Raw genomic sequence first — 15,967 nt, 5'->3', positions numbered from 1 at the left:
CTACTTTACTTTTTGTCCTCTCCAACTTTTTATAGAGAAAAATGATGAATGTATTACCAACGAAAGTTAATAACATCAAAAATCAAAAGCAAGGGAGTAAGTTTGGAAAGGGAAGCCAAGCAACAACACATCTTACCTGTAACTTCAAAAATATGTTATTAGTTTTCTGGTTGTTGGTAGCACATCAAGGACCAGCAGCGCTGGGAAATAGCTGTCGACAAAGACATTTGGTCAACATCTGACCACAATACAAGGATGTTGTACTTAATATGTAATAATCTGAGCTGCCTAGTGAAACATCTACTTGTGAAAAATTTAACATTATACTTGAAGTGATATACTGTAGTAGTGCGGTATATTAAACAATGTATTTCTGCTAGGTTGTTTTGTTTTGTTTTTTTTCTCTTAGTATTTAGTGCACCTATGATAATTTAGGGAAGAGGCTACTACAGCTAGTCGTGGTGATGCAGACCTTTGGCTGAAGATAGCAGAGCAAAGAAGATATTTACCATGTAAAAAACTGCTACATCAAATATTTAGTGTAAATGGCAAGTGGAAAATTCTTGGAACAGCCCTACAGATGTGGTGACCCAAGGCACTGTCATAGAATCAGAGAATTGTTTTGGTTGCAAAGGACCTCTTGTCTGTTTGAGCATTGGTTCTGTATTCCTCATGGGTTGCCTACCACTGCTTCCACCACTTGCACACTTTTTTATATTTGAGTTGAGTCTGGAGCAGGTTGTTCATCCATGCAGGCCTCCTGCTGCCCTGGCCTGACTTCTGCATGTTGGCATGGACTGCTCTTAAGCTTGTAGAAGGTGTTCTTTAAGAATCAAACAGCTCTCTTGGACTCCTCTTCAGTACTATATCCCATGGGATCCTTCCAAGCAGATCTCTAAGATCCCTGAACAGTCTAAAGTCTGCTTTCTTCAAGTCCAGGGTTGTGATCCTGCTATTTGCCCTAATTAATGTCTCAGTATCACTGCAGCCAAGGCTGCCCTCAACCTCCATACCCCTGGCCAGTTCTTCCCTTTTTTTTAAGTGTTAGATCCAGCAGAGCATCTCCCCTTGTCAGCTCCTTGATCACCTCTGCAGGGATATTATCATCACTGAACTCCAGTAACATCTTATGCCATTGAAAGGGTAGCAGAACTTGGCCTTTAAAGACATGGAGACACGTTATAGTCCATCCAAATACGGCTGGTCAAGCTCTGAGACGGAAAATGTTGCTCTGAATGCCTTCCTCATATCACCAGCTATGCTACTATTAGCACATTCTGAAGAGTTAGACTCCAGAAGAATGTAGATTAAGCAGAGCTAACCAGTCAATCAACACAAGGAAAATCAATCCTTTGCTGGGAGTGAAAGACACTAGGTCATTTCCCTTGGAAGCAAAGAGGGGAGGAATGAAAGCTGCAGGCTCTTTGGTTATGGTTGTCTCCCTGCGCTCCTCACAGCATGGCACAGCTGCGTGCTGTGCTGTGCACAGGATGGTACTGGTAGAGACAATCTGTCCATTACTATTTTAATGTAATCCTAAGCACTGATAACGCTCCAGCATTTTTTCACTATTAATGTGTAGCAATGTTGTCCATATTTGTTATGCCATTTAAGTTAATTGTCTGCATATTTTTCCTGTAAATGACTTTCCTAAACAGTCTGTGTTACAGCATTCCGCGTTGCAGTCAGGATCAATGTTGGCAAGAATCTCTGTCGGGAAGGAAGGAGAAACAGAAACCAGATTAAAGCTTGTGAAACTGATAACAAGGACTTTGGATTTACTCTTTACTACTGAGAGTTGACAAAGTGCCTGCAAATGCAGCAGCTGACCAGTGACATGAGAATGGCAGGGACTGAAGCTTCACGCTGAAGATTAAAGTTTCTGAGGTCATGCAGAGAAGGGAGTATAATTACGAGTTATCAAGAAAATCATAAGGCGTATCATATAAAATTGGTAGAGTCAGTACTGGAGCCTTGCTGAACTGTCATGTGCATACAAATGAATAAAGAAAGAATCTTTCCAGGCACTGCACCAGGATTAGAGGTTGGAAGGGTTCCTTGCTCCTAAAAGCATTTGTATGTTTCTTTAATTACCACAATATACGATAAAAGCAAAACGAGGCATGGGCTGTGGGCTTCTCCTAATTTCTTTAAGTAACATATTCTGAAACATTAAACAATAAAGAATGTAATGTTCTTTCTAGGTACCATAATAACTGTATGATGCCTTTGGTTGACTAGATACCGCAGGGAAATATATTATATGAAATCCCACGCTGGAACTAATCATGGCCTTCAGGAATTACAAGAGTACAATTATTCCTTGAAGACATGGTGGAGAAGATGGTATGTATATACAGCAAGAGGCTCAGGTACCTTTTGCGAGTAAGAGTGTTAAAATAATTTATGCAGAAGTCAGTCTCCACTTTAAAAAACTGTTAAGAAAAAGATATATTCATGAATTTTAAAAATATTATGTTAATGTTGCCAGACCTCCCAAGGACTTTTCCTTCTGGACGCAATGCTGGAGCGCTAGCTGTAAGAGTCCTTTGTTTCTAATACCATTTGTTTGTGTAGTTTAACAGTTGATCTGGTAATTGTCTTTCCCAACAGATTTATTACAGACAGGTATTTTTGATGGCATAAAGCACTCATTTGTAGTCCTGATACTTTTTATAACATCAGACCTTTGAAATAACCCTGCTTTATTATTTACTATTGTTTATATAGTCATATAGATATGCATAGCACTCTCCAGGCATAAGAATAACCTACACCTATTGTGTAGCAATAATTTTCAGGCACTACTTCAGGACCTCAATATAGCAAGTTCTGGACATCAGCTCAATTATATTTTCAATCTGCTCTTCCTTTTACTAAAGTGGTATTAGATAAGGGAGAGGTGGACCTGCTCTAGTGCTGGAGGATAGTGCAGAGAAAGCAAGGGTCAATTTTCTTTCAGAGAGTGGAAGATGATTGTTTTTGACAGGTACTGTCAATTTCAGCTTTTCGCAATAAAATGGGAAGTGTGTGCAGCATTTTACATCTCCTAAATAGATTACCCAGCACAGATACACACACACACACTTGTCAAAGCTAATGACATTCTTTCTGCGGAGTCTGACAAATTCCAGTTCTAAATCCAAACAAGAATAAATCTTGGCCAAATGTAACATTTTGCCGACCTTCTGGGGCTACCTCTCCAGGGATCAGTGAAATTTCTCTTCTTCAGCATCCTGAGCTGTAACAATTAGTGCTATAAACCTTGCAGAATGCACTGTCGGCGCCACGTAACAGTCTCGCTCCTAACAGAGCGTGTTAAGTGAAGTGCACAGAGCTGACTGCATCCCAAAACCAAAGTCTTACTACAGCATTCATTCATATTAATGTTTTGTGGTTTTGGTCTACAAGTGAGCTCAGATATTTTGCTTGCCGTAAGCATGTTTCAGATCAAGTATTTTAAAAGCAGAACTGAATGTTACTGTGTTTTCTGGTTTTAAGGTTTTCCATTCATGACTAATTGGACAACAAGCTAGAGCAGTCAGCCAGAAGAAACCTTGGTAAAGTAAAATAAATGCATCTTTAAAAATTCAATTTCCAATTTGCCATCACAGTATATAAAGACTCTATATGCAATGCTAATTATAGGTATATTTCTGTGTATATTTGGCATTCCCCTAAAATATAGAGAGATGTTCCCAAGGATCAATTACATGTAGTAGTAGTGTAGTGTAGTGTGTCTTACCTAATTAGCCAAAACATCCAAGGAAAAAACTGCGTATGTGAACCTTTGAGCGTCGCAAACAGATGTAGGGCTAAGTATTTTAGCTGACAGCAACAGAAAAGCAGCTCTCCAGCAGTTCAGGTCTTCTGATACCATTTGCTGACTCCTGAGAAAAAATGAGAGAGTGGGGCTGTAGGAAACCTAGCCTGTCCTGTCTGTCTTTCTCAAAAGTCATTTGCTTTTCTTCAGTTTTAGGCTTGTAGTCTTCGGATTAAATGTAGATCTTAGCTTTTAATGAAAAGCGTACGTGGTTGTAGAAAAAAAAAATAAATAAAAGTGTGAAAACTTTAAATCCAGATACCAACAATGAAATAATGAAGAATACGTAGGTGTTTTCAGGGGAGGAGAGGTAGGGGCCCTGGCATTGTTTTAAATACTTATTTTGTTTTTCCTTTTTAATACTATTTCTTTTATAGAAGAAAGTTTTATCCTTTCTGACATTCCCCAGAAAAGGGCTGATGAGGATTGAAAGTATCCTTTATAGAGAGAAAGGATCTCTGATATTTTTCACTTTTGGAAGAGTTCATGGTGCTGCTGAGATGGAAATAAAAGTTCAATATAGAATGTTCCTCTCCAGAAATTATTTAGCTATATTATTGCAATTTCATGGTAAAAACAGCTGAGGGAAGGAATGTGGTGATTTTTAATGTTTTACATCTCCACCGAAGGAATTTCTCAATTTAAAAGAAAGATCATTTTCTACTGAGGACTTTTCTCCTGCAAAATAGAGAAAAAAATGTTAATAGCTGGAGGAAACAGAGCTTTACATTTACAGACATAAAAACAACAGCAACAACAACAACAACAAAACCACACAAGATGTTTTTTAAGCATGGTAACTGTTAGGAAGCTTAGAGTTATTCTCTATTCTCCTCCTGCCTACCAGGTTCTCATTTTGGTAATCCTTTTTTTATTTTTTTTTAATTTTTTTTTTTTTTGAAGTGAAGAGTCAAATCTCTGGGAAGTCTAATAGCACGGCTTACTCCTATTTACCAGCAAGACACATCTATGTTATATGTTTAGCAGTTCATGTTAAAAGCTAAAAGGAAAAACAAGAAAAAAAATGCTCTTTTTGCCCTTCTTTGTTAATTAAGTGTAATCAGGCCAAGTGTGCTTGGCTCTGGTATAAGCCATATGCTGTCAAGCTTTATGAGACTGGCTAAAGTGGTGGGGAATGAGAGGACTATGAAGTGAAATTGAGCCTGGACAAGTTGGAGGAAAACTGTTTTCCCAAAGTCCTTAAATGTTTGTCTTTTTTTTGATTTCCCAGCACTCAAATCAGTAATGAAATATTTATGCTAATTGGCAACAAATTAGGTTAAATTCCCCAAGTCAAGTCTGTTTTGCCTGCAACAATAGCTGGCAAGTGGTTTCCCTGTCTTTATTTTAACAGATGAGTTTTGTCACTCTTTTTCCTGTTTTCTCCCCTGTTCGACTGTCAGGGAGGAAGTGGGGCCAGCTGTGTGGGTGCTTGTCTGCTAGAAAGGGCCAATACACCACAGCATCTGACACAGTTAGGGATGTAAGACAACTATAAATACAAACAGTAGCCAATATTTGATGAGTCTAGAAAAGTTTAAGTACTATGTTAAAATTCTTATAGAGTATTTGGGAAGGGTTGAGATTTGGCAGGAGATTATGTTTTAGGAGGCTGAATGCATCAGTATTGTGAAATTTAGGAAGCACAGACTCTTTAGCATTTATTTAGCATCTATAATGCTGAATAAAATAGGTCCAGAAACTGATACCTCATCTTAAATCCAGATATCACAGACTTGATCATATCTAGGCTACCTAAGACTAACCTCCACTAGGCCAGAAGAAATTAGAAGGAGCCTAGTGGAGGCAGTACACGTCCATACTATATAGTACTTAGATACAAGTGTCCTGAGAGCCCCAGGTGATACTGCTGTGACCCCAAAACATTATTATTTCAGGGGATATTTCATCTCAATGTGTCTGAAAAAGTTTGAGGGAAGTGTTGTAGCCCATTAAGTGCTGTGTTTTAGTAGCATGAAGGGGTGAATGACATACTGTGGAGTATAACAAAGAGGCTGGATGCATTTGATATGCAGAGATGGTGTTAGTGGGGAGGAAGAAACTAAACCTGGTGCAGTCATATCTATACTGACTTTCTGGGAGTTGTGTTGGTATGAGCCATCCTCCAAGCTAAGCCTGGACATGTCCTGGAGAGAGATAGTTCGGATTGTCCAAAACAGAACGAAGAAATAAACTACTGTTGAAGCAACATGAGTGATTGAGTTTCTAGTGCTTGGGTTCATTTTACATCCCTCTCTTTTTGAGCAATATAGATGTAACCTGTATAGGTTCTACAGTTACTGTTTGCAGCCAAAACTTTACAAGTTTCAGCAGGAAACAGTTCTTAGATCTGAATTTTACATAACAATGTGGGATAGAAGATACAGCAGCAGTAGGTGCATTCATTATAATCGATTTTGGTAATTAAATTTGGGTTGTTTAAACATAAATGTGCATGGGTTAAGAAGAATACAGATGTTGGAGCTGGATTTTTACCAAGTAGAATGCCTGTAGGCCCAGCTGAGCCACAAATCTTTGCTGTCCTCAGACATGACTTTCCAAACACTTGCTCTGCACTTCACGTAGGACTCCGCAGTCCTACATAATGGACTAAACCTGATGCTTACTTTCATTTGCCAGCACCTTGTACATAAAGAAATCAGTGTGAAGATGAAGGGGAACCTGTGTTAAGAGATCTTCCCCACTGTAACTGGCAGCCCATATGAAGCAGGACAGCAAGGCTCAAGCCTCCTGACCTACCTGGACCCCCTTCTGGACTACTAGGGGATGACTCAAGTTTTCCAGTGCCTGACATCAGATTTCTGAGGCGAGATCGATCACTATCCAGGCCAAAATATCTGTGTTCTCTGGAGAGACCAGAAAAGAGTAAGCCCACACAACTACTCCAAGGCCCCTTGTGAGGCCCTTTGCTCTTTTAGCAGCTCCTGAAGACGTGGCAGAGGAGACACTCTTTCCCAGGGTGGAGCTGGATTTCCTTAGCTCTGTTGCATAAAGTTGCATTATTAGTATGCTTTCCGTGGGTTAGGAACTGCCCAACATCTTTATTGTACTATGGATATTAAGTTGGTTCCTAGTTTTCACCAGCCCTCTGGATTTCACAGTACCTCATCTGATTGATACAGTACCACTGGTCAGATGTGGTCACTGAGAGGATCTGTGTTTTTGCTTAAAAGGATCATGTATTTGTTCTTTTTTCACGAGCTAGAATTAGGAAAATTAAAGTAAAAAAAAAAAAAAAAAAAAAATCTGACTGAGCAGAACTGAAAGTCAGAGCTGGAATTTTGTATGACCATCACCTTAGGATTAGCTATTATTAGGATTAGCTAACTGTTATTAGTTAGCTATTAGTTTCACTTTCATCTTTCTATGTACACTCCTCAAAAAATTAATCCAATAAATAATAATTAATAATAATAATATAGTATAGTAACAATTAAAAAAAAAAACAGCATCCTTCCCCTCCCTCATTGGGAAATTTGAAGTGCTGGGGTAAAAAATCATCAGAAATATGGCTTTCAGCCAGACCTCCCCTTGCTTATCAGTCTATTCAAAGATTGCACAAAGTGTTACTAGTATGTTTTATTAGCAAAAATCAGCATTGCTGCCAGCTGATGACTTCACCTCTGGTCTTACTCAATGCTGTGGTTCAGAAGATCAAATCGAACTTCAGCTGGAGGATGAAACAGAAAGGAGTTTGTGGATTTGCATGTCCTATGGCTGCAAGTCCAGCTGGGGGTGGGTCTTACAGGGAATTGAAACTTAATTGAAAGAAGTCAGTGTTGGGCTTTTCCCTAGCCTTAGCTGCAGTCCTCCTTCCTGACAAGGATGTCTGGTGTTGGAGGATGGAGGGGAGGCAGCAGGTACAGGATGGCTGCTGCCTACAGTACCCCATTTTCCTCTCAGGGTTACAACAATCAACCAGAGGCGGCTGGAAAACCCCAGCAGCTGATGACATCTGGAGAGGAGCAAAGGCACCAAGCATCAGCCTACCATCAGCAGCAAGAGCAGCAGTAAGTAGAAAGGAGCCTAGGTGAGATTTACTAGGTGAGATCATTTTACTCAAGGTACGGACCTGTAACTGTAGAAATACTTTACAGAGATCCCGTGAAAGGGATCGGGCACAGAAGCAGCATGTCCTCCTGCACTCAGAGAAGCCTACCCACCAGCAATGCTTCCTAAATGGCACCTGAGGTGTGCTGACAGGTTTTGTGACAGTGTGGCTCACGCCTGGGGCTGCTTGTATGCGATGTGTGTGGACAGCATCAGTGCTACGTGTGATAGCAGCAGCCAGTTCTGTGCATTTGGTATTGCTGTACATGGCATCTGCTTCTTGGCATCGTTTTCTAACCAGAATTTCAAATCCGGTCCTACCTCCCTGTTTTCTCTCTCCTAATATTTCATCCTGGAAAGTCTAAAAATACTTCTTTTGGCTGCAGAGACGGATGTCGGCTGCGTTCCAGCACTGATCTGAATGCAATCCAGGACATGGAACAGCTTCTAACAACTTCATACTGACAGAAGTAAAACCAAAGCTTCAGCCCCAAATTTCATTTTAAGTTTTACTGGGATCTATGCCCTGTCCGCCTCTGGTTTTCTAGTGACAAGCTTAGATACCTTATAAGCTCTAACATGCAAAAATAGTGCAAAATATAAATTGTCAGTAGCATGTGTGTATTTTGTACCCATGTGCTTAGCTGACCAAAACTAATTGTTAACAGTTTTTTTCCCCAAATCTTTTTTTTTCTTTTTCTGAGCTGTTAGTAACAGTGCATGTAATTTTGTTATTATTGTGCACTGAGTTTGCATGACTTGCTTTTTCTCCCCCATCTTTCGTAGTGCAGCTGATGGAAACTAGTTTCACTATCTAGAGGCTGTTTCAGTTTCCTTTCCTTGAAGAAGGAGGAGCCAGGCTGTGCAAGAGGCGGCAGACTGCTGGTCATGAGCAGCAATCAGCAGCTTGCCACTGTAACCCGTGAATGACTATCTACTAGGTAGTAATAATACATGGACTATTAAGAGCTGGGCTGCTTGGAAATCCTCGAGCACTTTAACAACTCACCTTCAGGAAAGCAAACAGCCATTCTCAAGTTATTCTATGTTTATTTCATGCCACTTCCAAACGTGAAGGACCCTCTGCCTTGCCTTCCTGCACACTGGCATATATCCACAGTACAGTGAAGGCAGCCCAGGTACTTGCCATGTGTGGAATTTTATTTTTCTCTTGGGGATGGGCAGTAGACTTTTCCCATGGATGTAGCTGTCTTTGCCCAAGGCTTGGTCTGGGGTACAGCCCGCTGGTTAAAGTTAAGTAAATACTTAATCAGTTGGTTCGCCTGAGTTCCCTGCAAAATTTACAGCAAGAGTAAATATATCTACATAGATTTTGGCCAGATGACGGAATCTCTATAAAACCAGGTAAACTTTTGGGGAAGAATAATTAAAAGTCCATGTGTTTCATGTTTATATGATGCTTGCAGAGGGAAAACTGGTACACATCTACTACAAGGGCTGCACACAATATTTTTCACTATGTGATATGAAAGAGTCTCTCTGCACATCTTCATAAAGCTGTAACAGTGAATTCACTCCTAAACCAGGAGTATACAAATTAAAGTCTACAGTATTATGAAGTTAATGAGAAAGAGGAATGAACGAGAGGCTGGGTCAAAGAGGAACCATGTAATATGAGTGGGAAACAAACACTCAAAGAAGTGAACAAGATTGGGGTTTCCTCACTGCCCTTGGGAAGAAGAGCACCAAAGCTGGTGAAGAGACTAGAAACACGAGTTATGAGGAGCAGCTGAGGAAATTGGGGCTTTTTACTCTGGAAAAAAAGAGTCTGAAGGAAGACATCATCACTCTCTACATCTACCTGAAAAGTGGTTGCAGCAAGGAGAATGTCGGTCTCTTTGCTCAGGTCTCAGGTGACAAGTGATAGGACATAAGGAAATGGACTCAATTTGCGCCAGTGGAAGTTTAAACTGGGCATCAGGAAGAATTTCTTCATGGAGAGGGTGATCAAGCATTGGAATAGGCTGCCCAGGGAAGTGGTGAAGTCTCCATCCTTGGAGGTATTTAAGAGTTGTATGGATATAGCACTAAGGGACACATTGAGTGATAGGACTTGGTGGGTCAGGCAGATGGTTGGACTTGAGGATCTTGACGGTGCTTTCCAACCTGGATTATTCAATGACTCTATGAGTTGAAGCCACTTAAATGGGGATTTCTTTAACTAAACCAAGTGAAAGTGGTAGAAAGTATCTGAAATGCTGAAGCAGACAAGAGGAGTCTTCTGTTCTTAAACCAAAAACTATAACATTTGTTGATAAATATTTGTTCTGTTATTTCAAGTTATGTTTCAAGCCAGCTCTCATATTAAAATATCCTTTCAGTAGTGGCAAAGCTAACTCAGCCTTTTGGCTCTCGGTCCCTTTGAACATGATGCTTCAAACTAAAATGCTAGCACACCCTCAGAGTAGTCCAGGTTTTCAGGCTCAGGGTTAACAAAGGGTTGAACAGAGAAGTTTGTCAGGTAATGTCGAAGGGTGTCTGCAGAATTAAAAAATCCACAGACAAGCATTAGTTAGGAGGCTTTCTGGTGTATGTGTAGCAGAGGAAACATGAGGGGCCCAAGAAGGATGCCTCTGTGCCAAGATGTGGCTCTATTCCAGTCAGTGTGCTGCTCGCCATTTTCCAGAAACAGCCAAGATTTGGTCTTGATGCCAACAGAGCAGGAGTCTGAGCCTCTGTTGAAGCCTGTGTGTGAGTAGGGTGTGTGTATGTTGTTTCCATGCAAAGTCTCAGCCTGTGCTTCGGAGCAATTAGAAGTGGGAAAACACCTTGGCAGCATCTTAGTGTGGGATCAGGTGATGGTTCAGGTAGACAGGACATGTGAAATACATGTGAGATGTGATATGTTAAAGCCTCACCCACCAGCCAAATCAAAGTTTACTCTTTCCCAGAAAAGTGCAAGTTGGGCAACTGGTATTAGATGGTAATTTGTCTCTTGCTTTGGAAAAGCTCTTATATGATATGTTGAGGCTGTGAAGTGATTATAAAGTGGTTCTAATTAAGTTACAAAAAATACTTGTTCAAATGCAAAATTGAAATGAAACTTCACACATCGCCCCCCTCCAGTTCTGTACAAGATGTGGTTTCAGGCTATGGAGAAAAAACACCAGGATGACAAGTGCTTGAAACTGCTTATAATAATAAGCTTGCATTTAAGTTACTTCACTTTGTCTGCTAAGTGCCATGAAATTAACTTGTAGAAAGTGAATTCCCAAATTGCCCCTGTTCATATCTATTCAGAAACAAAAGTCTGTACAGAAGAAAAGGTGGAGGAAAGTGGGGAAATTAGAAGCTGAACTATTGCTAGTGTCTGAAAAAGAAAAAAGTTGTGATAGTCCCTGCCCCCATTCAGCAACGGCAGCCTGTCCATGGTGTCTTTAAACCACACAAGAATTATATTGGTTCTGGTAAAATACATTTAAAAAAAAAATCAAATTCAAAGTAATAAAATGTGAAGATATATTGTCACACAGCTGGTAATAGTCCTTTATTGTCCAGAGTGAAAGGAGAGCAGTTACTAGAACGCTTGACTTGAGAAATGTTATTCTTTGACTGCAGGAGCCAAATCCATCAGGGCTTTCTTTCCTTCCTTTTCCAATCTTCATCCTGAACTAAAAAGAAAATCTATAGTGTTGTAGCATCTCTTAATCTTTTGCTGATAGAGTGTACTTAGCAGTTCTTAGGAAAATTATTTTGTTTCACAATCTGAAATTTCTTCTTTTTAATAACTCCAAAATGGTCTATTAAACTGGAGGAGGCTTCTTCTCTAAATGCTTCCTTTGTCCACTGGTGGTACTGGTGTATGTGTAATCTGAATTACAGACAATTTGTTTAGAGTTGACCGCTGTATTTGCTGCACAGGACAAAATCTCCCAGCTCTGTATCTTTCAGGGTGATGTACTAATCTTTGCAGCACGGTGGGGCGATTCAGAGGTGCCTGGCTTTGGTGTTATCAGTAGCCAGCCTTATCTCCAGTTAAGCGTTCAGTGACTGAGTCTAAGTAGGAGGATAGCTATGCAGTAAGATTTGGGGACTGCTGTGTTCTTCATAAGGTGTGTGTGTGTCCTAACTGCATTAGAAGACTTCCTAGGAAGATCTTGATTTCCTAGGAAGTTGTTCTCTTGATGCATAACTTGATGAGGAGCTATGGTTAAGAAAAATAGCACATCGGCAGGGAATGAAAGGACACCAGTATTATGGTAGAGGGGGAGTGGAGGAGGAAGCATATTGTTGGAAAGAAAGTGGTAGAAGCGGAGGTGAAAACATGCCACTAGTTTAGGTCTTAGTCTTCGTGTGGTAGGCTGACCTGCTCAGCTCTCCAGGTGTGCTGGCAAGCACAACTCACGGCACGCAGATGCCTCTGTGGGGCTTAGCTCAGCTCAGCACTGATGCTGCCAAGCCCAGTGCCTGGCCTGTCTCAATATAGATGCTCTGTGCTGCTGATTTCCAGGTGCTCCAGCTGACTCTGGCACACTCACTGCATCCCTGGCACTGTGCTGCGCTAAGGCAAATGAACTATTTGGGAACAGCATAAATACAAATGTGTCTGACAGCAGGGACTTCCTGGAGTTTGTTGGGTCTAGTGTTCTATTTTCTGTTTATTTGGGTTGGAAAAGACCTTCAAGATCCCCAAGTCCAATCATCAACCTACAGAATCCCATCACTAAATCACGTCCCTTAGTGCCATGTCCATACATCTCTTAAATACCCCCAGGGACTGGCACTCCACCACTTCCCTGAGCAGCCTGTTCCAATGCTTGACCACCCTCTCCATGAAGAAATTCTTCATAATGTCCAATTTAAATCTCCCCTTGTGGACCTGCCATTCTTCCTGCGGTGCTATCACACACCAAGCCCAAAGCAAGCTGCTGAGTCTTAGCTGGGAAATTCAGTTCTGAGTTTTGGTTTTACTCTTTGGACCTGATTTTAACTTCAGGAAGTTCTCTAGCAGCTTCTGAGAGTTGAGATTTGAGTGCAGGGCTGTTGCTTTACTGCTTGTTTCTCAGTCAAACCTTCTCCCAGGCCCTTCTTTGCTGCTGTTTTCCTTCTCACTCATTCCCAGTGCAAGTTCACATCTCCAGGATTTAACTCTTTGTTTTATCCTTAGGCCACAACTATAGCAAAAAATGTTGGTTTAATGAAAGCTTTAGCTAAACAGAGGGACCAGATACAGAAGTGAGTTATCCTAGTTTAATAAGCTTCCAGACATCAGCTGAACTGTGGTAATTAAGTGCACTCCTAGCCTGTGGCAAGTACAGGACAAAACCCATGAACATAGATTTTCGGTGGTAAACATTTTCTGCTAAAAGCAGTTTATTTTCGGTCTGTCATGTTAAGAAAGCTAGGATGACTCAGGCAGTGTATAACGTTAAGACCCGGTAATTCACTTTTGTGTCTGAGCTGCAAACTGGTAAGATACTGTTGCTCATAAAAATAGAAAGCCAGAACCCCAAACCTGCAAGCAAGATTCGTACATATGGGTGCAAAGCATATCGAATGACTGAGGTCTAACGCTAGGGCTGTTGATTATCATTAGCCTGTGCACTGCACAGTACAGATACCTATAGGGCAGTTGTCTCCTTGCTGGGGTTTGGAGTCTCATAGCCCTCTGATCTGGCAGCTTTCATGCTGTTTAGCATCATATGGGCTGCTCCATCAGGCACGGGAGCCTTGGTGAAAACAATATTTTGTGGTGGTGTTGACGTGACTGTTGTCAAGCAATTCCTGGTAACTGGATGCAAAGTTCAGTGTAGTGTGTCTTTGAAGAAGGCTTTATGATTGTCCTTGGCAGTTTGCTCCTTTTTTTTTTCTCTTAAAGTCAGCCGGTCTTAACATATTCTCTAATGCAGTATTTCATCTGTTTCTTCTGCCTTAAGCATATACATTAAGCACATGTACTATAAAAAGAGGAAAAAGTACGCACGCATATACCCACAGTCATGCACATAAATGTGTGCAAGTACGTGTCTACATACCTGTGTATTTTTTCTTTGTGCTTCTCTTTTCATTGATTACTGAATATAAATGAACCTTTTCTTTTCAGTGGTTCATATGCAGATGCATATAGAGCCCCACAAGGGTTCTCTTCAGTCCTTCCTCTAGACTAAACCTTCCTTTTTTTTTTTTCTTTCACCAAGCTTTAGTCATTTGTGTTGCTCTCCCCTGCACGCTCCTTGGTTTCTGGCTCTTATTGAATGCAGACAGCACATTGCCTAGCAGAGCAAAATATTTAGCTTTCAGCTTTGTGGCATTCATGTACTGATGTACCAGCAATATAAAACACAGTGGAACTGGAAATAGTTTATAACAGCCATTACTTTTGTAACTCTTTAAACTATTTCACACTTCATTTGGAAGGCTCCCCAGTGGTAGCTGGCTGGAGTGGGCTCGAGGAAATACTGAAGGGCACAGCTCTGCAAAAAACATTATTGGTGAACAGCAGTTCTCATGTGTTTATTCAACTTCAGAAATAATCTATTTTATACAAACCTAGAAGAAAGTAGCGCAAAGGCTGTGCCCTGAAAACACTGAAGACTAGTCCTTAAGTAGTGTGAGTTAAATGTGTCAAGTCGCCCACAGACTTACAAATTTAAGATTGCAGACATGGTGTTCTCAGTGTTGCTGATAACTCAAACTGTAAGCTATCTTTGCAGATTTTTTTTTGTGAGGCTATTGTATGTTTCTCCTGATTGAAAGATTTTTCTATTTGTATATATTGCTATATAGATATTAATCTTCTTATTATTGAGATATTTGATGTCTATGTGTTTGAAAACTCATATGAGGTTGCTTTTTGAGTTTTATCCCAATACAGATGCATTCTCTTATTGGGTTATAACTTTTTCACAATTGTTGATATTTGCTCACTCTGAGTAATTAGGCAATACATTCCCCTTTTCTGTGGGAAAAAAAATAAACCAAAAAAGTCTTATCAAGATTAATGTGACTTATAAAGGCAGAATAGGGTTTGTTTCTCTTTTATGAAGAGCTACAACCTGGGTAAGATGTTCTTCCCACTCCCAGTGACTTCCATATTTGTATTTATAAATCAACCATACGTCAAAGATAGATTTAAGTCATAGAACAATAAGAATCATTATTAGGGAACCTGAAAAGTAAAATTCTCTGTAAACTTTTCAACTTCACTTCATGTATTGGTATAAAGTACAAAAGGTCTGCACACTGCTGGTAGCTTAAAATCTTTACATTTCCTTAATTGCTATCCAGGTAAGTAGGATAATTTACTCCAGACTTAAAGCTGCAGTGGCAACTCAGAAACTGCCTGAAATATTAAATTCACAGGCTGTAGCATATTCTATTGGCTTTACTGGATCAGAGGTTCTGTCTGGACAAAGTACTAACTTGCAATATCCTCCAAACTGGCTAAAATATGAGGTGAAAGCTGCTGGTGGATTTTTTACTTTCTTTCCTAAAAAAAATAAAAAATAAAAATAAAGAAAATGAGGGACAGTCAGCGTGGATTTGAATTTTAGCTTTAGAACTAGTAGGCAGGTGGAATCTCTTGGGCAGCAGCTCATCTGGATCCTCCTGTGGCTGCAGATTTGAAAAGCAAGGATGGGTTCAATCCCTGGCTTTCACCCATCCCATGGGAATCTTACTATATGCTTGCTCTTCCTTCTCCCAGTCCAAATACCCAATGTTACACTTTGACATGTCTATCGTTCCAGAGAGACCAAGGTGAGCACTATCAAAATAGATAAGCTCACTAATGCTTATATATATATTTTTTTGAAATTATTATTATTATTATTTATCTTGGACTAAAATAGAGCATGTGGTATGAATACTAGGTAAAGGAAAAACAAAAGTATCCTGTTCTCCTTTTTATTCCTGAACTGGAGACTTGAAATCCTCATTTTATTTTAACTTTGCTTTTATTTCAATAACATGAAAACCAAACTGGACTTTAAACAAGCACTTTTTTAACCACAGTGACTCTTACTCTTTGGAAAACAAAGCTGAGCTGTCTCTAGCAGTAAGTGTAGTTCCCTGTCACTGGTCTCACTTCTATCCCTTTAATGAACTGGTTGA

At 40.2% G+C, this 15,967-nt stretch overlaps 1 protein-coding gene across 3 annotated transcripts in view; it reads left to right on the top strand.

Annotated features, from left to right (window-relative positions):
- The first annotated feature begins 7,533 nt into the window (after positions 1 to 7,533).
- The window catches only part of EPSTI1 (epithelial stromal interaction 1), a 50,335-nt gene continuing 41,901 nt past the window's right edge, over positions 7,534 to 15,967 (top strand). Inside the window, exon 1 of one of the 3 annotated variants that reach the window (XM_048046950.2) lies at positions 7,534 to 7,874. In XM_048046950.2, the coding sequence (XP_047902907.2) occupies positions 7,687 to 7,874 (188 nt within the window). In that variant the 5' untranslated portion in view covers positions 7,534 to 7,686. The remainder of the gene's footprint in view (positions 7,875 to 15,967) is intronic. The other 2 variants (XM_048046948.2, XM_013179705.3) reach the window with 2 other exon arrangements.

The sequence above is a fragment of the Anser cygnoides genome, chromosome 1 (assembly GCF_040182565.1).
Source record: "Anser cygnoides isolate HZ-2024a breed goose chromosome 1, Taihu_goose_T2T_genome, whole genome shotgun sequence".
NCBI lineage: Eukaryota > Metazoa > Chordata > Aves > Anseriformes > Anatidae > Anser > Anser cygnoides.
The sequence above is the reverse complement of the archived record's forward strand: the minus strand, read 5'-3'. Positions and strand labels throughout refer to the sequence as shown.